The 25,311-nt window shown below is 39.9% G+C and overlaps 1 protein-coding gene across 1 annotated transcript in view; it reads left to right on the plus strand.

Moving 5' to 3' along the window:
• Positions 1 to 25,311, plus strand: part of LOC137091674 (cytolytic toxin-alpha-like) — a 96,615-nt gene that overhangs the window by 10,122 nt on the left and 61,182 nt on the right. The window contains exons 2-3 of the mRNA XM_067456311.1: positions 13,201 to 13,313; positions 13,405 to 13,444. Coding sequence (XP_067312412.1) covers positions 13,224 to 13,313; positions 13,405 to 13,444 — 130 coding nt within the window. The 5' untranslated portion in view covers positions 13,201 to 13,223. The remainder of the gene's footprint in view (positions 1 to 13,200; positions 13,314 to 13,404; positions 13,445 to 25,311) is intronic.

A 25,311-nucleotide genomic window follows, 5' to 3' on the forward strand; every position in this document is an offset into this window, starting at 1 on the left:
TTAGGGACAGGTGTGGTGGTATGGGTACGTTTAAGGGTAGAGTTAGGGACAGGTGTGGTGGTATGGGTACGTTTAAGGGTAGAGTTAGGGACAGGTGTGGTGGTGTGGGTCAGTTTAAGGGTAGGGTTAGGGACAGGTGTGGTGGTATGGGTAAGTTTAAGGGTAGAGTTAGGGACAGGTGTGGTGGTATGGGTACGTTTAAGGGTAGAGTTAGGGACAGGTGTGGTGGTGTGGGTCAGTTTAAGGGTAGAGTTAGGGACAGGTGTGGTGGTATGGGTAAGTTTAAGGGTAGAGTTAGGGACAGGTGTGGTGGTATGGGTACGTTTAAGGGTAGGGTTAGGGACAGGTGTGGTGGTATGGGTAAGTTTAAGAGTAGAGTTTGGGTCAGGTGTGGTGGTGTGGGTCAGTTTAAGGGTAGAGTTAGGGTCAGGTGTGGTGGTGTGGGTCAGTTTAAGGGTAGAGTTAGGGACAGGTGTGGTGGTATGGGTACGTTTAAGGGTAGAGTTAGGGACAGGTGTGGTGGTGTGGGTCAGTTTAAGGGTAGAGTTAGGGACAGGTGTGGTGGTATGGGTAAGTTTAAGGGTAGAGTTAGGGACAGGTGTGGTGGTATGGGTACGTTTAAGGGTAGGGTTAGGGACAGGTGTGGTGGTATGGGTAAGTTTAAGAGTAGAGTTTGGGACAGGTGTGGTGGTATGGGTACGTTTAAGGGTAGGGTTAGGTGTAAGGGAAGTGCCAGCTGTGTAATTACAAATGTAACTATAGAAATGAATAACAGATGTAATTACATGCAGGTCATTTTGAAAATGTAAGTACAATGTAAAAACATGTATGTACACAATAAGTGCATTGTATCAAATTATTAATTACAATGTTAGTACATAGTAGTTAAGGCCAACTAAAATAAAGTGGGTCCACTTATTCCACTGACCATCTCTCTATATAAATATAAATTACACATTATATTCCATTTTCTGGTGAGCTGCTCAGTACACTTGCGTCTGATGGCCGCTTACACACCATCAGAGAGAACTGACAGCAAACACTCGTGAAGAACAGCAGCATCTGGTAACAGAACATACAAAACATAAGGTCAGGTGCATGTTCATTCAACTTTTTAATTCACGTTTAGTTACATTAGTCTTACTTATTACTTACCTCCAAACAGCAGGACTTTTTCTCCGGTTCTTTTCAGGTTTGCATAACGTTAGGCCATTTTATTCTAAAACAGTTTTTCGTCACCATCAAGGTCAGACTGCGACGTGACGTATTTGAACTGGTCTGATGAATGAGCTATGTACTTTCCGCTCTCAGTGTTTTATTAAATTAATAATGTAACGCAACATTGTGCTTGACCTGCAAGGCTGCTAACCTCGCACGAGGGAGCGTCATACAGGCGAGTACCGTCAGCAGCTCTGCCTCTCACAGACCATTTGAAGAGACATTTGAATTCCGATAAGACTCAACTACTCAACTCATATTTTCTTGCGTTGTATTTTAAGTGTGCTGTTGGTTTAAAATAGATGCGTGTGTACGATTGTAACACGATTCTTCTCTCCCAGTTTAAACTTGTTAAACATATTTACACTTAAAATCACAACTAAAGAAGGGCTTATAGCATTACACTGCATTAATAATTGATATACCTTGAAGGTAACACTTTATAATAACGTTCAGTTGTAAGTCATTTATAAGTGGTTAGTTAATGATGAACTAATCATTTACAAAACATTCATAAATGATTATCAAGTGATATGCTAACATTTTAGGAATGTTTTGTAAATTCCATTACAAGTCATTTACAAGTAATTAGTAAATAATTAACTAATGATTTATGAAACATGACTATGTGTTCATTAATGATTAATGAGTGATTTGTTAATTATTTTACATATATTTAGTAGATTCAGTTATAAGCAATTTACAATTGATTAGTTAATGATGAACTAATGATTTACAAAACATGCATTTCATAAATGTTACTAAATTGTTATTTTTTGTATATTTTGTAGATTCAGTTATAAATTATTTACAAGTTATTAGATAATGATAAACTAATCATTTACAAATCATGATTATACATTCAAAAATTATTAAGTATAATATGCTAACAATTTGCAAATCTGTGGTAAGTTATCTTTAAAAAATAGCATATAATAAAAAAATCAAACAGATCCATAGTAAATGGTTAAGTTACTAGTTAATATATCATTAATCACTGAAATTTCAGTGTACCATTATCTCATGTCATGAACAAATTGTAACGAACTGCTCTGAGACAGAAGGTTGACGATCCAAACGCAGTATTTATTAAAGGGTAATCCAAAGTCGTAGTCCATAAAACAGGCAAAATGTCAAACACAGGTAGGCAGTTCAATCAGGCAAACAAAACAAGGGACAGAGGCAAAAGGGTAATCCGAGACAGGCAAGAAATCCAAAGAACCAAGAAACATGAAACCATAGAAACGCTCAGAAATGCAGTTGACACTAAACAAGACTTTGCAATGAATGACAGAGATAACCAGGCTTATATAGGCAGAGGTAATGAGGTGATGAGACACCGGTGTAAACATTGAGTGCTAATGAGTCCGGGGATTATGGGTAATGTTGTTTGTGATGGAGTGACAGTCCAGGGTGGAGTGTCCTCTGGTGGTGAACACGAGCACTCACACTGGTGAATATGACACAAATGATGATCAAACCATTAGTAGATAAAGAATATATAATTTATTGATATGTCATTACATTTTTAAGCTGATCTGTTAAAAACCACAAAATGCATTTATCAAATTTCAATTTTTTTTAAAGAATGATAAATTACTAGTTGTCAAATTAATAAACATTTTAAAATGACTTAAAGTCAGGGGATTGCAGTGCGGTAAGTTAAATCCTTTCACTCAATGGGTCAGACTGGTGTTCTGTGAGGGGTCTAACGTTAGTGATAATGTGAACTGGTGTTCTGTGAGGGGTCTAACGTTAGTGATAATGTGAACTGGTGTTCTGTGATAGGTCTAACGTTAGTGATAATGTGAAATGGTGTTCTGTGAGGGGTCTAACGTTAGTGATAATGTGAACTGGTGTTCTGTGATGGGTCTAATGTTAGTTAGTGATAATGTGAACTGGTGTTCTGTGATAGGTCTAATGTTAGTGATAATGTGAACTGGTGTTCTGTGATGGGTCTAACGTTAGTGATAATGTGAACTGGTGTTCTGTGAGGGGTTTAACGTTAGTGATAATGTGAACTGGTGTTCTGTGATGGGTCTAACGTTAGTGATAATGTGAACTGGTGTTCTGTGATGGGTCTAACGTTAGTGATAATGTGAACTGGTGTTCTGTGATGGGTGTAACGTTAGTGATAATGTGAACTGGTGTTCTGTGAGGGGTCTAACGTTAGTGATAATGTGAACTGGTGTTCTGTGATGGGTCTAACGTTAGTGATAATGTGAACTGGTGTTCTGTGATGGGTCTAACGTTAGTGATAATGTGAACTGGTGTTCTGTGAGGGGTCTAACGTTAGTGATAATGTGAACTGGTGTTCTGTGATGGGTCTAACGTTAGTGATAATGTGAACTGGTGTTCTGTGAGGGGTCTAACGTTAGTGATAATGTGAAATGGTGTTCTGTGAGGGGTCTAACGTTAGTGATAATGTGAACTGGTGTTCTGTGAGGGGTCTAACGTTAGTGATAATGTGAACTGGTGTTCTGTGAGGGGTTTAACGTTAGTGATAATGTGAACTGGTGTTCTGTGATGGGTCTAACGTTAGTGATAATGTGAACTGGAGTTCTGTGAGTGGTCTAACGTTAGTGATAATGTGAACTGGTGTTCTGTGATGGGTCTAACGTTAGTGATAATGTGAACTGGTGTTCTGTGATGGGTCTAACGTTAGTGATAATGTGAACTGGTGTTCTGTGATGGGTCTAACGTTAGTGATAATGTGAACTGGTGTTCTGTGATGGGTCTAACGTTAGTGATAATGTGAACTGGTGTTCTGTGATGGGTCTAACGTTAGTGATAATGTGAACTGGTGTTCTGTGAGGGGTCTAACGTTAGTGATAATGTGAACTGGTGTTCTGTGAGGGGTTTAACGTTAGTGATAATGTAAACTGGTGTTCTGTGAGGGGTTTAACGTTAGTGATAATGTGAACTGGTGTTCTGTGATGGGTCTAACGTTAGTGATAATGTGAACTGGTGTTCTGTGATGGGTCTAACGTTAGTGATAATGTGAACTGGTGTTCTGTGATGGGTCTAACGTTAGTGATAATGTGAACTGGTGTTCTGTGAGGGGTCTATCGTTAGTGATAATGTGAAATGGTGTTCTGTGAGGGGTCTAACGTTAGTGATAATGTGAACTGGTGTTCTGTGGGGGGTCTAACGTTAGTGATAATGTGAACTGGTGTTCTGTGAGGGGTCTAACGTTAGTGATAATGTGAACTGGTGTTCTGTGATGGGTCTAACGTTAGTGATAATGTGAACTGGTGTTCTGTGAGGGGTCTAACGTTAGTGATAATGTGAACTGGTGTTCTGTGATGGGTCTAACGTTAGTGATAATGTGAAATGGTGTTCTGTGAGGGGTCTAACGTTAGTGATAATGTGAACTGGTGTTCTGTGAGGGGTTTAACGTTAGTGATAATGTGAACTGGTGTTCTGTGATGGGTCTAACGTTAGTGATAATGTGAACTGGTGTTCTGTGATGGGTCTAACGTTAGTGATAATGTGAACTGGAGTTCTGTGAGTGGTCTAACGTTAGTGATAATGTGAACTGGTGTTCTGTGATGGGTCTAACGTTAGTGATAATGTGAACTGGTGTTCTGTGATGGGTCTAACGTTAGTGATAATGTGAACTGGTGTTCTGTGATGGGTCTAACGTTAGTGATAATGTGAACTGGTGTTCTGTGATGGGTCTAACGTTAGTGATAATGTGAACTGGTGTTCTGTGATGGGTCTAACGTTAGTGATAATGTGAACTGGTGTTCTGTGAGGGGTCTAACGTTAGTGATAATGTGAACTGGTGTTCTGTGAGGGGTTTAACGTTAGTGATAATGTGAACTGGTGTTCTGTGAGGGGTTTAACGTTAGTGATAATGTGAACTGGTGTTCTGTGATGGGTCTAACGTTAGTGATAATGTGAACTGGTGTTCTGTGATGGGTCTAACGTTAGTGATAATGTGAACTGGTGTTCTGTGATGGGTCTAACGTTAGTGATAATGTGAACTGGTGTTCTGTGAGGGGTCTATCGTTAGTGATAATGTGAAATGGTGTTCTGTGAGGGGTCTAACGTTAGTGATAATGTGAACTGGTGTTCTGTGAGGGGTCTAACGTTAGTGATAATGTGAACTGGTGTTCTGTGAGGGGTCTAACGTTAGTGATAATGTGAACTGGTGTTCTGTGATGGGTCTAACGTTAGTGATAATGTGAACTGGTGTTCTGTGAGGGGTCTAACGTTAGTGATAATGTGAACTGGTGTTCTGTGATGGGTCTAACGTTAGTGATAATGTGAAATGGTGTTCTGTGAGGGGTCTAACGTTAGTGATAATGTGAACTGGTGTTCTGTGAGGGGTCTAACGTTAGTGATAATGTGAACTGGTGTTCTGTGAGGGGTCTAACGTTAGTGATAATGTGAACTGGTGTTCTGTGATGGGTCTAACGTTAGTGATAATGTGAACTGGTGTTCTGTGAGGGGTCTAACGTTAGTGATAATGTGAACTGGTGTTCTGTGATGGGTCTAACGTTAGTGATAATGTGAACTGGTGTTCTGTGATGGGTCTAACGTTAGTGATAATGTGAACTGGTGTTCTGTGAGGGGTCTAACGTTAGTGATAATGTGAAATTGTGTTCTGTGAGGGGTCTAACGTTAGTGATAATGTGAACTGGTGTTCTGTGATGGGTCTAACGTTATTGATAATGTGAACTGGTGTTCTGTGAGGGGTCTAACGTTAGTGATAATGTGAAATGGAGTTCTGTGAGGGGTCTAACGTTAGTGATAATGTGAACTGGTGTTCTGTGATGGGTCTAACGTTAGTGATAATGTGAAATGGTTTTCTGTGAGGGGTCTAACGTTAGTGATAATGTGAACTGGTGTTCTGTGATGGGTCTAACGTTAGTGATAATGTGAACTGGTGTTCTGTGATGGGTCTAACGTTAGTGATAATGTGAACTGGTGTTCTGTGATGGGTCTTACGTTAGTGATAATGTGAACTGGTGTTCTGCGAGGGGTCTAACGTTAGTGATAATGTGAAATGGTGTTCTGTGATAGGTCTAATGTTAGTGATAATGTGAACTGGTGTTCTGTGATGGGTCTAACGTTAGTGATAATGTGAACTGGTGTTCTGTGAGGGGTTTAACGTTAGTGATAATGTGAACTGGTGTTCTGTGATGGGTCTAACGTTAGTGATAATGTGAACTGGTGTTCTGTGATGGGTCTAACGTTAGTGATAATGTGAACTGGTGTTCTGTGATGGGTCTAACGTTAGTGATAATGTGAACTGGTGTTCTGTGATGGGTCTAACGTTAGTGATAATGTGAAATGGTGTTCTGTGAGGGGTCTAACGTTAGTGATAATGTGAACTGGTGTTCTGTGAGGGGTCTAACGTTAGTGATAATGTGAACTGGTGTTCTGTGAGGGGTCTAACGTTAGTGATAATGTGAACTGGTGTTCTGTGATGGGTCTAACGTTAGTGATAATGTGAACTGGTTTTCTGTGAGGGGTCTAACGTTAGTGATAATGTGAACTGGTGTTCTGTGAGGGGTCTAACATTAGTGATAATGTGAACTGGTGTTCTGTGAGGGGTTTAACGTTAGTGATAATGTGAACTGGTGTTCTGTGATGGGTCTAACGTTAGTGATAATGTGAACTGGAGTTCTGTGATGGGTCTAACGTTAGTGATAATGTGAACTGGTGTTCTGTGAGGGGTCTAACGTTAGTGATAATGTGAAATGGTGTTCTGTGAGGGGTCTAACGTTAGTGATAATGTGAACTGGTGTTCTGTGATGGGTCTAATGTTAGTTAGTGATAATGTGAACTGGTGTTCTGTGATAGGTCTAATGTTAGTGATAATGTGAACTGGTGTTCTGTGATGGGTCTAACGTTAGTGATAATGTGAACTGGTGTTCTGTGAGGGGTTTAACGTTAGTGATAATGTGAACTGGTGTTCTGTGATGGGTCTAACGTTAGTGATAATGTGAACTGGTGTTCTGTGATGGGTCTAACGTTAGTGATAATGTGAACTGGTGTTCTGTGATGGGTGTAACGTTAGTGATAATGTGAACTGGTGTTCTGTGAGGGGTCTAACGTTAGTGATAATGTGAACTGGTGTTCTGTGATGGGTCTAACGTTAGTGATAATGTGAACTGGTGTTCTGTGATGGGTCTAACGTTAGTGATAATGTGAACTGGTGTTCTGTGATGGGTCTAACGTTAGTGATAATGTGAACTGGTGTTCTGTGCTGGGTCTAACGTTAGTGATAATGTGAACTGGTGTTCTGTGAGGGGTCTAACGTTAGTGATAATGTGAACTGGTGTTCTGTTAGGGGTCTAACGTTAGTGATAATGTGAACTGGTGTTCTGTGAGGGGTCTAACGTTAGTCATAATGTGAACTGGTGTTCTTTGAGGGGTCTAACGTTAGTGATAATGTGAACTGGTGTTCTGTAATGGGTCTAACGTTAGTGATAATGTGAACTGGTGTTCTGTGAGGGGTCTAACGTTAGTGATAATGTGAACTGGTGTTCTGTGAGGGGTCTAACGTTAGTGATAATGTGAACTGTTGTTCTGTGATGGGTCTAACGTTAGTGATAATGTGAACTGGTGTTCTGTGATGGGTCTAACGTTAGTGATAATGTGAACTGGTGTTCTGTAATGGGTCTAACGTTAGTGATAATGTGAACTGGTTTACCCTCCAGTGAAGCATCAGGTGCTCGTGTCAGAGAAGAGCTGTCTATACCCTCACCAGTCAGCATTTACATTAAAGTACACACCTCAAAGTGTTCATCATCTGTGAGAGATGATGTTGTAAACGCATGAATAAATCATTTACAAATCTCTATCACCCGTTACAAATGATCTGCACATGTATCCAAGGCATTTACATCGCTTTCTGTGTCCCCTAATCTAAAGTGTAGACTATTCATCACTTGTAAATGTTTTACACGTCATTTGTAGATATTCCTCACCCGTTACAAATGCGTCCATTGATTGCTACAACAAATGTAACGTTAAATGTGAAAATTAAATTCTGCTATTCCTCACCTGTTGCAATAGAAATGTGTAAATAGGTAATTCATCTAAATACTGAAAGCATTTAACTCCTATTCGTCACAACAAATCCCTTCCCTAAACCTACCCCTTTGTGTTTTATATAAAACAAAAAACAGGCAGATACGACTGCAGGAACAATTTATTCAAAAAGTACAAATATTCCAAGTGTCCCGAGGCCAAACGATTGGTTTGTGTGAAGTAAATCCCCAGAAGCGATCAGCAGCGTCGAGTCCATCAACCGGCCGAAGATTAATGATTAACACATTTCAAAATCTGCCGCCGGAACTTTCGGAAGAAAGGTCACGTCAGCTTTGACAGCATTGGCTGGCATGTGTCTCATGACCAATTGCGTCATTACGTCAGCTTTGATTGTAAAATGCCATTGGCTCTTGTGTGTCATGTGACCGATTGCGTCCTGCTAAAGAGTAAGGACAGGAGTATTATTTGAATGATAAATAAGATAAATATGCTTTCATAAAGGGATCATCATTTCAATGATTAAAACATTAAGATCAACTCTGTTCTTCACATAAAGATATCGCATGACTTCAGAAAACTTGGAATGCAACATGAGCTAATACTTTTATACTGTTTTTGGTCAGTTTTTGCAATAAAAAGTAGCCTATTTATATTTATAAAATCATGTCTACTTTTACAAATGCAAATAATTAATGCGTCTTGATCTGATGCATTGGGATAAGCATCAATACATTATATAGGCTACTCATCATTTACTAATGGTTTGATCATCATTTGTTCATGATTAACAATTTATTGAGCTAATGGTATATTGACATTTCAGTGATTAATAATAAGAATTAGTAATAAACTAGTAACTTAACCATTTACTAAGGATCTCTTTGATTATTTTATGAAATGCAATTTTTTTAAAGATAGGCCTAACTTATGACAGATTTATAAATTGTTAGCATATTAATCATTTGTATAATCATGATTTGTAAATTATTAGTTTATCATTATCTAATAACTTGTAAATAATTTATAACTGAATCTACAAAACATACGAAAAAGTAACATTTATGAAATGCACTGTCATGTTTTGTAAATCATCAGTTCATCATTAACTTATCAATTGTAAATTACTTATAACTGAATCTACTAAATATAAGTAAAATAATTAACAAATCACTCATTAATCATTAATGAACACATAGTCATGTTTCATGAATCATTAGTTAATTATTTACTAATCACTTGTAAATGACTTGTAACGGAATTTACAAAACATTCATAAAATGTTAGCATATCACTTGATAATCATTTATGAATGTTTTGTAAATGATTAGTTCATCATTAACTAACCACTTATAAATGACTTACAACTGAGCATTATTAATTATAAAGTGTTACCCAGCATTTTATCTGTTATTTGCCTTGCGCTGCTTTATTTAACTCTATTTTAAATTTTATTATATGTCTTTTTTTATCATTCCCTTATTGTATAGTTGTACCTACATTTTATATTTTATATTTGATCTAGTTATTTTGTAGGCTTTAATGTGAATGTTATCTGTATGCACCGGGGTCTGAGAGTAACGCAATTTCGATTCTCTGTATGTATGTACTGTACATGTGGAAATTGACAATAAAGCAGACTTGAACTTGAACTTGAACTTGAATTGTGGAATGGCTTCCATACCACCCGCACTACCTTACATTCTCCCAGTTCCCTTAGTTAAGTGACTGGAGATGAAATATTGCAGTCAACTAGTGTGTGTTAAACACGCTCGTCTGCACACTAATGCTGTGTGCGTATACCCCTGTGGACTCGCTCACTGGTTTGCACCGTGGGTATTCTACGTAGGTTGCGCCCACTACACAGTGCGCACCACTGCACATTGTTTACAACTACACAAAAGAGCTTTTTCTATGTAGGAAATGTGCCCACTTTACAGTCTGCACTCCTGCACCCAAGCACTTTTCACAAAACCCACTCTCGCACACACAATATAAATGTGAGGCTCGCGCCCACTGCAAAGCCTGCACCGCCAAAACCTAACACTATGCCCACAGTGTTACAAGCTCGGTGTTACAGCACAAGCAACCGGGTTAACAGGCCCCTATTACTAAGCGGCCTGCCCCTAAATCTAATTCAAGAAGCCCCTGGCTTCACGAGCCCAGGCCTGGGAGGCCATTCCTGGTATATAATATTGGGTGTTGAACATATAAAACGAGGTTCTCGCTACAGTTTTGCTCGCTGACCCCCGCGATTCAAGCCGTGGTTGAGCCCTCAGTAAGAAGCAGTGTCAGTCACGTGCTTCTCGCTGAGGTGTTAAAACTGTTAAAGGAGAGAGCGGTGGATACAGTGCACCCGACGCTAGCGAGTCAGGTTTTTACTGTCTCTAATTCCTCGTCCCGAAAATGGATGGCGGTCTCAGGCCCATTTTCCAGACATCTGGACAAAGCACTTATGACACGCTCGTTTCAACATGCTGACCGTGAAACAGATCCTCGCGCACATTCGCCACGGGGATTGGGTTTTCACAATAGATCTGAAAAGCGCATACTTTCACGTTCAGATAGTTCAGATAGTTCAATATTTTTCTGCAAACGCAGGGACGCCCTGGCCGATGTTTGGCCCAGACTCCCTCTATATGCTCACTCCGATCGCGATGCTGCTGCAAACCATCAAAAAAGATCAGGGAGACAGTATCCACAGTGCTTTTAATAGCCCCACTTTGGAAGAACCGCACATGGTTCTCCGAACTGATTCAGCTGTCAGACACAGTCCCATGGCCCATTCCGCTGAGGAAATAACGCCGGCGAAAGGGAAGATCTGGCATCCCAGTCCCGAGCTGTGGGCCCTCCACATATGGCCCATCAACAGGTATCCGGAAACCTCCCTGACAAGTTATGAACACCATTTCGGAAGCTAGAGCCCCCGCTATCTGGCAGCTCTGCTTTGAAGTGGTCAGTGGTTTTCTAATCAGTATGCTGTGTGAAACATCGACGCACACTCATGCGAACTAGAGGAACGATTTCTCACTTTCTCCAAGAGCTAATGGACGCGGGTCGTTCCCCCTCCACACTCAAAGTGTATGTCGCCGCCATAGCAGCTAACCACGCTCCCATCGCGGCACATTCACTAGGGTAAAGTGATCTTATTGTATGTTTTCTTAAAGGGGCCAGGAGATTAAACCCGCCTCCCCCCATCCTCAGTCCCTATTGGGACCTCGCCGTGGTTTTAGAAGCCATAAAGGGTTCCCCCTCCTAACCACTTCAGAACACGAGCTTGAAGCATGTATCACTCAAAACCGTTTTTCTGCTGGCTGTGGCCTCGGTTAAGCGAGCGGGTGGCTTACACACACTCTCCGTGAGCCCTTCCTGTCTTGAGTTTGGGTCCAGCAACTTCAAGGTTGTGCTCAAACCGAGACATGGTTTTATACTCAAAGTACTATAAACCCCTTCAGTATGCAGGTCTTTACACTGCTTCCTTTACCCGCATCTCAGAGAGAATAAGACGCAAACCTATTCTGCCCAGTCAGAGCATTGAGATTGTATCTAGAGCGCTCCGCCCCCTTCAGGCAGTCGGATCAGCTCTTCATTGCTTCGGTGGCCGCACTAAAGTTTGTGCTGTCATGAAACAGACTCTCACACTGGATAGTGGATGCAATCTCACTAGCATATAGGTCTAGAAGCTAGAATGGCCTCGTCTTGGGCTTGGTCATGTGGCACTTCCATGGAAGATATCTGTGCGGCGGCAGGCTGGGCCTCTCTGCCCACTTTTATCAGATTCTACAATTTGGAGGTCCCAGCTTTACAAGCAGTGCTTTTCTCCGTCTAGGGCTCTATCTGCAACCCTGGCAACATGATTGCTGATTGCGTTCCGCTTATACTCAATCGTTCATTGCACCATTACACTCTACCATAGTTCCGACTATGTCCGTTCAGGTGTTCAAACGAACCGACTCTTCCGGTTCTTTCATTCTCCTTATAAAGCCCGCCTGTTTCGGTCTCTCTAAAGGTTTTTTGACTTTCCCTCATTCAGCTGGGGATTTTGGGTCAGTCAGCACGCACAGCGTTTTACATTTTGTTCCTATACGCAATACGAGGAACCTCTCTCAAAAGGGAACGAACTTGGTTACTTTCGTAACCTCGGTTCCCTGAGAGAGAGGGAACGATTATTGCATTTCGTGACGTGTTTGTGCTTCTCAGGTGTCGCTTCAGTCGTTTTTTAAAACCTGACACCTATGATGAATCAGGGTCTTATATAGCCTCCTGTATGCTATTTTTAGCCCCCCTTTTTCAGCGGTCTCTCTGGAGTGCCCCCAATGGTTCACTCCTGTCAGCCGCCTCACCATAGGTTCCTGCAGTTGCTGCGGCCCGGCCAATCAGAGCGCTCCTCGCGCCGGGCTATTGCCGTGCAGCTGCACTGCGCTTTACATAGATACCTTTATTAATAAAGTTCTGCTTCACATTCTCGAGAAAAGGAGTTTTTCCCATCCGCAATACTCGTTCCCTCTCTCTTAGGGAATTTAGGTTACGACAGTAACCGAGTTCGTTTTCTTTATTTTACAAAAGCACAACCCTTTGTTGTTATTGTGAGTGTACACAAATAAAAGTAGACACTTTGTGAACAATTTTGAAAGATGTATTACTCGTTAATTCCTGTTTGACAAAAATGACAGAGAATTTTGGCAGCTATATGAAAAAAAAATCTAACAAAACATGCCGGGCTGTCAGTGTGTTTGTCGACCCCAGAAGGTTAAATACACATTAAGATTAACAAGGCAGAACCTTGAACTGAGGAAAACTGAGTGCTTAAATACACATGGAATGATAATCAACCAAACAGGTGTGCACAATCAGAAACAACAAACAATGAGAACTAAGGCAAAAGGTGACAGAAAAATCAGAATATGACAATGAAACTAAACAAGACAAGGTTGTGGTATGCATCTTCTCCACTGACCTTCACTGATATTCACACAGGTCTCCTTGTTGACGATCCCAAGATGGTGGCACTTATGATGTCCCTGAAGCAGCCGAGCTGGATCTACTGTACATGTTTGTGGTTGGCAACCCTAGCTGCAGTGAATGCACAGGTAAGTGCACTTCCTCAGACAAAATGTGTAAACAGATGCATTTCATGAAATTAAATCTTAATGATTTTTTAAACTATTCTTTAAAAAATAGGAAGATCTACAACCAAAACCTGACGACACAAAATATCCAGGTAAGATCGAATTGTTACAAAATGTGAATATGCTATCAACAATATCACAGGGACAGATTCAAAATCACTAGAAGGACAAATTGTCTCAGGTTACGTATGTGATGTATAAGACGCTGCGTCATGTAATTGATGCTATGGGAATGCCTGCTGCGGAAACTGTGTCTGAAGCACATGCGCCAAAAAACACATAAATTCTGAGGTCCGGTGACATAGTGTGATGTGTCAGTGAGATCATAAATAGGCACATATGTCACAGAATACCCAAATTAGAATTGTCTGAAAGAAGACTGCATCTTGCTACGGCAAATCACGTGGTAAAGGGAAGAAGGCCTTGAAGAACAATTGGATGGCTGGTCATACAATGTTCTTGTGCTGGGAGCTCTGGAATTTAAAGCTGTCTCAACATCCTCAGTTGAGAGATCACAATCTATGAGCTGTTACCTTTCACTGTGGTCTCAAATGAAATTTATTTCATTAATGACCCACCCCAATGTTGTTCCACACCCGAAAGACATCCGTTCATCCTCGGAACACAGTTTAAGATATTTTACATTTAGTCCGAGGGCTTTCTGTCCGTTGAATGTAAGTGTATGCACACTTTGCTGTCCACGTCCAGAAAGGTAATGAAAACATAATCAAAGTAGTCCATATGTGACATCAGTTGGTTAGTTAGACTCGTTTGAAGCATCAAAAATACATTTTGGTCCAAAAATAACAAAAACTACTACTTTATTCAGCATAGTCTTCTTTTCTGTGTTCCTCAAATAAAGAATCAAACGGTCAAGAATGTCACGTGATTTCAGCAGTTTGACACGCGATCCGAATCATGAATTAATATGCCGATTCATGACCATTTGATTTCTTTAAAGACTGGTGAGATTTCTAACTTGTAGACCTTCTTATGTATTATCAGCACTAGGAAGACACAAATGTAATAAAATAGATTGTATTAACAAATGATAAACAAGAATAAATAACACAACTACTAAATGAATACAACGAATGATAAAGGAATAAAGTGCATACAATGGATAAAATATATGTGATTGAGTGTGGCTAAGAAAGAGTTACTTTATGTTACTTATGGAAAGATAAACTGTTGTTTCTCTGAAACTAAGCTGAAGAACCTTATTATGCATCAAACACATAAACAAAAGATTATTTGTTATTAACTAGCATCAGTCACATTGCCTCTAATGTAAATTAAGAAGTCATATACTGATAATATACACCAATGCCAAGGTCTCTAGAAAGAGGTTTGGTTAAGTGATATTTACGTTCCAAGTGGTTTAGAAAGCAGTCCGATTGTATGACTCCTTCCACTGGTTTTGCTGGGAGACAATGCAGTGGGGAAAGGAGCTGGAATCCGTTTCAACAGCCTTGAACACGAAGATCGGGAAGCTGATCTTTTGGGGCACCAAAGGGTCCTAAAATCTGGAACACGCAGATGAGGCCCTGAAGTAGGTGAAGAAGGTCCTTAATCTGGAACACGCAGATGAAGAAACCTTGAAGTGAAGGTTTGCTCCCCAGAGCTTAACGCTGTTGCAAATGTCTCTGTGTGTCTTCTGCCTCTCTGGGCCAGACACTCAGAAGATGGTCAATACTCTCTGGTCTCTCTAGCATGGAGACTCAGGACGGACGTGCTGTAGTCGTCTCGCTGGACTAAAACTCTGAACGTAGTGTTGGTTAATGTCTCTTTCCTCACAGGCTGGAGGCTCAGAACGTTGTATCTGTTGCTGCCTCACAAGCTGTAGACTCAGATCCTCAGATCTTTTGTTGATTCTGGGTTAAACCAGAAGCTCAGAACTTGGTTGCTCTGTCACAGTCTCATCCTCTCCGGACAGACTCAGAACATGGTGTCTGTTGAAAGGATACCTTTATCCCTTTCCGATGAGGAGGAGATTGCAATTTGGCGTTTCTTCATTCCACTGTTGCGATTGGCTGCTGGCATCAGAGGGGGCACACAGTTTGGCCCACCCTTCTTTCCCCTGTGGAACTCATTTGCATGCTGTACACAGCTAGAAGTCTTTAAAGTGTCTGTAAAGTTTATCTATGCATTTCTCACTTTCTAAACCACCATCAGAATACCATTGGCCATATACTAAACAAATAGACTCCAAACATGCTGGAAAAATATTGAACTGTTATGTGTTCATTCATTTGTTCATTAACAGCTGATTCGGTGTAAGATGTTGTATTACAGATTTCTGTCACTGAGAATGCTTATTTTTTCTGAATAAGTATGAAATTGATGTGTGTAGTTTACATCAGTCTTAAGGTTTCCAAACATAGTTGTGAATGGATTTGGATTGATCATTTTGGTCTTTCTTTGTTTCACTACTGCTGAAGTCCTGAGGAATGTTTATAGCTGTCACAAACCAGGACATAAGGGATCAGTCTCTATGTGGGTGAAGGGCAGAAACTGCATGTGGACCAATGATAAGTCCTATCCTTCCTGGGCTTGGTACCAGAGGTCTTCTTCTTGCCCTCAAAGAGGTGTCTGGCTGTTGTTTGAGCATCTTTATCTGTTGGCGTGGGAAATTTTGTTTGTGCTAGTCCAACAAGATCTAATCAAAATGTAACATAGAGGTTAATTAGGATAAAACTGCCAACCTTCAAATTGTGTGTTCTATACCATGGAGGAGAGGTATGAGGACAGAACCACCATTTTCAAGAGGGAGGCAGGCCACCTTGCGGAACAGATCAGTTTCAAGCAGTTGTCGTCTTTTCATCCTGCCTCGTCCATTTCTTGAGTACACTATATTTAGCAGTTTTGAGCTGCATGGCTTTTCAAACAGCGCTGATGTGTAACGCTGGTGTAGGAGATCGCGTACCACAATCCCATCTCCTCTTCTTTCTCTGATAAAAGCAAACCTTTCATTTCGCAAGAGAAAACAACTGTCCTTTTCCTTTGTAGAAACAAACATTCGTGGTTCAGGCTGTGTTCTGATCTTGTTGGCGTTTGCATATTCAATCTCTGACAATCGCCTGGTCACCTGTGCTAGAGGATTTTTCCCACTCCGTACATGCTTCTTGATTTGTTGAAGATGGTTTTCAAAAGGAAAACTGGAAATGTCATTCAATGAGCAGTTGAAGTGGCGGACATCCTCATGAAGATGAATCAGTCCATGTACATTGTACACTGAAAAATAATTTCCATACAGGTCAGCACAGCGGATGACAAAGTGCGAGATGAGTTCTTGGGCATATTGAAGGTATGCATTGCGAGTAGTCTCATCTGACTCCAACATAATTGACATGGCAACTGTCAAGGACAAGAAATGGTAGTATCTTTCAGGAGATAACACATTTTTCAGTACAACCGGTCCTGTATACAACAAAAACTGCCGAAATTCTGTGGCCTTCCACCTGTCCAGCTCTTCTAGACCGCCGGGCTGCCGAGCAAATTCACTAGGCATTTTTTCTCTTAGTCTGTTGAGCTTTTGCGAAATTTCTTCCTTTTGCCTTACAGATAGGCGGCAAAGTGTTGGGCCCCGAGTCAAAAATATTAGCATCCGTCTAACTACTCCCAAGTTGACCATATGCATATAGTCTAAAGCTAGGAACACACCAAGCCGACGCCGATCAACTAGTGGCGACGAAAGCAAACTGCTGGGTCGGCTCACGTTGCCTCACGTCGGCAGCGTCTTGGGTCCAAAGCGGTCCAAAGTTGCCCTGACACACCAAGCCGACGCTCGACATCAGACGGCCAATAGCGCGTCCGTTCTGCGCCTGCGTTAGAGGAAATACCTTTCCGTCCCAGCTGGTGGCAGTAGTCTGTTTTCGTTATTCGAAGCGGGAAACCGGAAGAGTTATAAAGATATCAGCTGTCGTTTTCGTTTCCCCACACAGACGGATTCGTGCATTTCAGAACGTTGCAAATGGCATTGCCGTTGTCAGCCCTTGGTCTTTTACTTGTGGAAGAGGAAAGGTAGAAGCGGACGCGAAAAATACAAAGAAAAGCTCACTACATGGGTGAAACCATACCCGAAGTCAAAATGTGAAACCATAGATTATTACACTTGTTCACCTATCAATGAACCATAACAATAACAGGGCATAGCTCAAACAATACCCTGCAAATTGGCTCATTCAGATGCATTGTGGAAGTTAATGTGACACAATCTGAACAATGGCCACTTATAAGGATTGTTAAAATAAATATATGTGTATGACGCATTCTGATTTACAGTAAATTATGTTTGTGACAATGCTTGGTGCTAGTTCAATGAATTATGACAGAATTTGAGTATATTTTTTTCATTGGAAACATGCCTATGGTGACATTTCTTCAAAATGATATCATGCTGCTTCTTGCACATCACATAACAGCAGTTTGGAAATGAAATCTCCAGTGGCACAGAAATGTTAATGAAAATAATGTAACACTAAACCATACACTGAACTTAACTGACAGTAACCATGCTAACTATTAATTTACAGATATTGCACTTTGATAACATTGTATTGTGGAAGTAACACATTATGAAAATATGTCTCTATTAATTGAAAATCTATTTATTCTTAAATTAAAACATCAATATAGATGTGTTTATTTACCCTGCTAGTTAGATGTCAAATAGCAAAATGAGGGTTAGAATTCTGCATCATCTTGTTTTTTGTGATCCTTTTTTACATAAAGAACTGTGAATGCAAGTACCCAAAGTCAAAGTTTTTTATTTTCCAATGTTCAGTACAATGGGCACAAATAGCTATATAGAGAATAGCTATAAAAGTAGCTATATAGGTAGATTCAGCCAAGGGTGTACGGAGCCGTAGCTCAGCCGTAATGAAGCTGGGCTCCTCACGGGTGCCAATCCAGGTGTCACTGTTGGTACCATCTGAGGGTAAACAGGATTCACTTTCAGACAAAGGTTCCTTAAAGAAACAATCAAAATGTGAACAATGTGATACAATAGATTCTTACACTTGTTCACCAATAACCCATAACAATAACAGGGCATAGCTAAAACAATACCCTGCAAATTGGCTAAATGGATCTATTCAGATGCACATTGTGGAAGTTGATTTGTTGAATTACTTGTAAATAGACCCATCTGAACATTCATTGGCCACTTTACCAAAAGCAAAATGTTCATTTGTTCAAATGGAAAGAAAAAATAAATAAAATAAATTATACACACACACATATATATATATATATATATATATATATATATATATATATATGTGTGTGTGTGTGTGTGTGTGTGTGTGTGTGTGTGTGTGTGTGTGTGTGTGTGTGTGTGTGTGTGTGTGTGTACCCTGATAGTTAGATTTGAGGTGCACTCCTTCCTTTTTGTGTGAGGTTCTAGAAACTGCAGGTGGGTCTTCTGAGCTCCAGAACTTCCTGAGGGTCCAGGTTTCTTGTAACACATGTACTGGGTTCGCAATGAATCCCACCGCTTCTTGAGCTCTTTCTCTGAGGGACAAAAAAAAAAAAAAAAACTTACGCTGAGTTATGTCAATTTCATGGCTATTGTAATGTTCATTTTTGTTCTACTATTAACTGGATGTATTCTGGATGACAGCATTTTTTTTTTTTTTTTACAGTCGCTAGAACACATTTCTCAATACATTTAGGTCACTTTTGCAAAACTCTCCACACAGTTAGTACAACCGAAATATATGAGGGCTAAACTGTGGATTTATCATTGCTTTTGGACATGAAGACATGCATTAAGTGTTTTGATATCTTTAGTGCATTTTGAATGTGAAATTAACTGCTGTGCAAAGATGAAAGTTGCACACAACAATCTAACATGCAGTTTTTTAAAAAAATATGGACTACTGAAGAAGAAAAAACTATTGCAAAAAAGGAAATCTTACCTGACATGACAAGTTAATTTGCGATCTCACGCCACAGTTCTGCTTTCGCCACACAGTTGACATAACGTTAACATTTTCCCGTAGTGTGATACTAAGCTGGCCTTTGCTGGATCATGCTGATCAGTTTGTCTTCACTTGCCTCGGTCTACACAGCCATATATATTAACATGTGTTAACATGTATCGGAATGAGGAATATAATCAAATGAGACGACACCTTTCTTTTACTGTCTATGGAGGAGACAAGCGTTCTGTGTTCCCTCTTGACTCTGTCGTTTACTTGCTTCGTCACTTCCGTTTTATTTTCTCGTGCACTGGTTCGCTAGCTGAACAGCAAATCAGAACGATCATATGTCCCGACTGCCCGACATGCGGCGACGCCGATTTAACATGTCGAATCGGCTGAAAAACAGCCGACGAGGACCAACGCCAGCCGACGGCGTGGAACTGTGTGGAACACACCGAGGAAACTTAGTTGGCCGACGCACAAAAACTGCCCGACGGCCGACCGTCGGCTTGGTGTGTTCCGGCCTTAAGACAAATGAGCTGACACAAGAAATTCCTGCAGCAATGAAGGGGCTAACACCAGTTTGATGGTTCTTGTACTCAACTGCACTGAAAGCTTCATCTTTTCGCAAGGTGCATCCCTGTTCATTGAATACCACTCTTCTTGTGATGTAAGCACCTTTGGTGATGCACCTCTCACAGCTGTGATAGGCCTTATGATTCTTAATGCAGTTCAGATAAGCTCTTGCTGGTGCGTCACAGATCAATGCTTGAATATGAACAGCATAGGTCTTCTCTTTATGAATCATCCCATTGCCTGTGAGATGTTCACACTCCATCAAAAAGTCCTCAAGATATTCCTCAAGAGGATACGGTTTCTTGTCCCCACAAAAGAGAGCTACCACAAATGGGTCAAAGTTATGAAACTTTGCCAGAATTGGCCAGAACTGGAGTTTGCTGCTTTTGAAGAGTGGGACACCATCAATATTGATGCTGAGGTTTACTGAATCATGATCACGTCCAAAAGACATTGACTGACTTAACAAATGACAAATCCCCTTTTCTAATCCATAATAAATATATTGCCCACTACATTTTGGCATGGACCCTACGGCTTGTGGTGTAGCAAGGAGTGTTCTTGCATCCTTTGGTAGTAGGTGCCCTTGCTTTTGTAATATTGCCAATAATTCATTTAAGGATCTTTGTGTGATTTTGTTCTTTGTAGACCATTCTCTTAAATTCTCTTCTAAATCGGGAACATCCAATTTAACATCATCATTTAAAACTTCTTTTTCTGAGTCAGAAGACAAATACTCCACATCAGTGTTAAAGTCTGATTCGTCTGTTGTTGAACTGTCAGTTGCTGAATGAATACATTCAAAACTGCTTGCACTTTCAGCCTGATTATGTAATCCAGAGGTTGATCTATCAGTTACTAATCTCTGACTTTCATGGTCATCATCATCACTTTCGGAATGCAGGAACTGATCCATTTCTGCCTTCCTTTTGCGCCATTCTTTTAAATAAGCCATCTTAGTTTGATCCTGAATCAGATTATGAAATGTGCTTTCTTACAATAAAATGTTTTGGTATGTCAACAGTTCTCAAAGTTCTCTATGTATGAATAGAATGTCACTGAAAGAGTCATGCTTCAGTCAAGGTTTGTGAGACATAGTTAAAATCAAGTTAAAGTTAAAAGACAAAAATGTCAGACTTTTTGGTGTAATGATGAAGATGGGTTTGTGTTCAAACCTATTACATTCAATTTAGTTTGAGAAACAACATAACATAAAAAAGAACTTACTCTTATTTTTTCAATCATTATTGCTTCAACCTGTAAGAGATGAAGAATATTCCAAATTAGAAAAAACTATAATATAAAGAAATATACAGATCTGGAGCCATATTCACAAAACATTTCATCTTAGCACTAAGATTTCTCCTAAATGGCAGTAAAAGTTCTTAGTTAAGAGTTTTCTCTTAAAACCTATTCACAAAGCTGCTGAGAGCAACTATTACTAAAGAGTAGCGGGGTTGACCTCGTTGCTATGGGGACACTAAATATCCATATAAATGTAATTAGTAAATAAATTAACTAAATAAATTAAATTACTGATCTGCCACTTTGTCATTGTTTGATAATTGAAATAGGCTGATGACATCACTGTTTTCACCAGAGCGGCTGTATGGCCAAATCAAATTCTGTTGCATTGTTTTCCTGCACACGTGAAGCTGCTTTGAAACAATCAGCATTGTAAAAAGTGCTAATGTTGTATAAATAATGTTGACTTGATGGATGATCTCGATCAGCACGCTCATAAATTGGCTGATGGGGGTGGAGTCAAAACTGCGGAAAAGAGACGAGCACTGATACTAAAGCATATTCTGAAAGCTCGTAAAGCCAGATTTAAAATAAGACAACATATTTATTATCTATTACGGACATTGACCTTGCGACTGCTGATAGAACACGCGCCTTCATTTAGACCCTGGTTCCTGCAGTCGAAACACGCCGAGTACCACCCCAAAGTCACGTTCCTGTAGTGGAAACGCAACTGTTTCTGCTGCAGCTCTGACGCGGTGTAACGTTAGTGCTTCAGCGTTTGAATTCCCCGATCAATTTCACTGCGTAGGCCAGGCCTATTCAAATAGCGGCCTGGGGGCAAATTTGGCCCGATTGAAATTTATTCTGGCCCGTGGCAGATTTAATGATAAAAAATAATAAAAAATCTACGAATCTGCTGAATCTGGCGCACAGACAGAGGAAAGATTCTAGAGCAGAGCAGGTCGTCTCCATGGTGACAAAAACACTCATTCTCGCTGCTTCGATGTTCTCACGCTGCCTATAACACCTAATGCATCTAACATGGCGTTGTCCAAGCCAAACCGCAAAGTTGACAGAGAAAATCGTAAGTTTCAGAGTGAATGGACGGAGAAGTACTTATTTACTGTGCCAATTACGGCAAGCAAGCGAGGGACCGAAAGACCTGTGTGTTTACTGTGCAACGTAAATGAAATATACGTGTATATCTGAAAGATATACTTCAGGGATATGTTAAATGTTATTTCCCCAGATAAGATTTGGTACTTGAAACTGCAGTTGCAGGTTTGCACTTATGACAGCTTTATTTTGATTGTTTGATTTGTATGAAATTATTTTATGAAATTATTTTTTTATGAAACTATTTTATGATTTTACGTCCAATATATAAGCTGTTACTTATGTTTACTGTTTTAAGGGTAAAAGCTGTGTCTCTATGCCTCAGTTACACTTTAAATGTTTTTTCTAGTTTTAAAATGTGTACTCACTGTCTGAAAGATATACTTCAGGGATATTTGAATGTTGTTATTTCCCCAAATAAGATTTGATACTTGAAACTGCAGTTGCAGTTTTGCACTTATGACAGCTTTATTTTGATTGTTTGATTTTTATGAAATGATTTTATGAAATGATTTTATGAAATGATGTTTACTGTTTCAGGGGTAAAAGCTGTGTGTCTATGCCTCAGTATTTGCAGTTTTGCACTTTGTTGTAGGCCTAATCAAAACAAGATGAATGTGTTGAAATAATAAAGGAAACCAAAAGAATAATGTACCTTATTTTATTTAATATATTATGTACTTTATATAGTATATTTTAATTTCCTTTAGCTGATATCAATATGTCCGTCTGGCCCTCACAAATTTTGGAATTTCCTATTTTGGCCCCCCTGCAAATGTATTTGAATAGCCCTGGCGTAGGCTATACACTATGTCCGAGTGATTTCGGACAAAGCAACAGTCGATTAGTGTGGAGTCGACCCCGACTCTGTCGAGGAATCGACACATTTGGACTACCCACTGAGCCAGCGCGAGCAGCACGATTTCAAATAAAATAAAACAACGTAAAATGTTTAAAAGTGTGTGAATTAATCCTGACCAACATACGAACACCGAGTCCATCTTAACATTGGGGATTAACGTTAATTGAATTAGCTTGATGACCCCAATGCAAATTGGTTAAATAATAAATACAGTTTACATGTGGAAATATATAAAGTAAATTAACTGTTTCAAAACTGACAGACATTGGTAACGTTGCTGCCCGCGCAAAACGCCGCCATTTTAACTAGTAGGCCTATCTCGAGGTATTATGGGGAAAATGTGGCTTAACTCACTTCATCTGATGTCATTTAAACTTAACTGAAAAACGTATCAAATCAATGTTTTTTACTTACCTGTTTTAAAGTTTTAGTCCGTCTCTCTCCACGTGTGCATCGAGGACAGTGTGATGTGACGAGGCGATTCTTCTTTGATTTTTTTTTTAATGGAGGTCGGAGGTGCATTACCGCCCCCCTCAGGTTAAAAAGTAAATTATTTTATCCAGCTCTGTAGCTACTCAAATAAATATTGAATTATTTTATGGCCTGAAGATTTATTTTATATTTTAATAGTTGTAACAGGGATAGTTGTAACAGTCACACACACTAGGGTGACCAAACGTACTGTTTTCCCAGGACATGTCCTGTTTTCAAGTTCTGTCCTGGCCCTAATATAACAATTTTCTATCAATACAGAGGAGGCATACTTTAAATGTATTGAAATTAATAAGGCATCTTTGCCGGGCCGAGTGTTCGGTAATCAAAATATGGTTTTACACCCTACATACACACACACACACACACACACACACGTACGCACATTCAAGTGTTAAATTTCAATATTTTACTATGGCTAATGCTATGACTGACAGTAACAAATTTGCTTACACACACAATGCTTGTGTTAAAGTTAAATTTATTACTATGAGAGTGACAAACTGAGAGTGACACACACATCAGTTATATTGAAAAGTTAGTTTTAAATATATAGCTTTCAAAATATATATTTTTTTGCTATAATCCTTATTTCATTATGTTACATTTCACCCCGGTGGATAGTTACATCTCACCCCAGGGTCTGTTACAACTACCCATACTATGGGGTGAACACTCCTCATTTTCTGTGTGTTGCAAAGATAATAGTTATCTCATTTAATAGCAGACACTTGTAACTAGTTTGAATCACATTTTGAACACACTGGCTTAGTACTAGAAAGGTCACAACTATCCCCGGCCTCCCCTAATATTTCTTTCAGACTGAAAGTCTCTTCTCAATTGTTCTCTTTGACAAGCAGAGTTTTGTTTTCAGTGTGCCCTAGCCACTTCCCTTTGTTTTCCTGCCACATTCTCACTATGCAGTCTCCTTATTATCGACTGATTTTCCTTCTTTCTGTATTTACCTATTTGGTAACACTTTACTTGAAGGGGTGTGCATAAGACTGACATGACACCTTCATAATCATGTCATGACACGTGTCATGAATATGAAGGAGTTTTTATGCATGTTTATGACAACTGTCATTAAGTGTCATTCGCTTAATTATGTCATTTTTAATGCAATGATGACATTTCGGAGATGTCTTTGTTATGACAACTTGACATAAACCAATACATCATAACCTGTCAGTGTCTTTGTCATGACAACTTGACATTACCAAGACAACATAACCTGTCATAAACAGACATGAAATGACATAGCAGATTAATTATCAAATATAAGAAACTACTTAGCTTTTTGGGTTTACATTACATTAGTTGCTAGGCAACGTGGGGGAGAGGACGCTGGCGTTGTCTGTTCGCCGCTTCTCCACCCACAAATCATGTTAACTTTACTATTACATTTAGATTTTATTTTCTTATTTTTGTGAGTAGTCTAACAGAGCTACAATTGGGACTGTTGCTGATTGCTGGCAGCCACTCAGAGGACGTTATTTGCCGTTTTTTCACCGCTTCTCTTCTGTTTTTGTTTGAATTTGTGGTTGGTTTTGGTGTGAAGGACATTTGATGTTGCTCGCTGCGGCTGCTCTCTCTTCTGGGTGTCGGCTGCTCACTGGTGGTCTCCCTCGGGCTTGAACTGCATGGTGGCTGAAGTTTGCACCAGGCTAGCGTCATCAGCATCCGGCATGATGTTGAGATGTAATTTTTACTTGTTATTCATGTATTGTTATTTTTT

Source organism: Pseudorasbora parva, chromosome 10, assembly GCF_024679245.1.
Source record: "Pseudorasbora parva isolate DD20220531a chromosome 10, ASM2467924v1, whole genome shotgun sequence".
Lineage (NCBI taxonomy): Eukaryota > Metazoa > Chordata > Actinopteri > Cypriniformes > Gobionidae > Pseudorasbora > Pseudorasbora parva.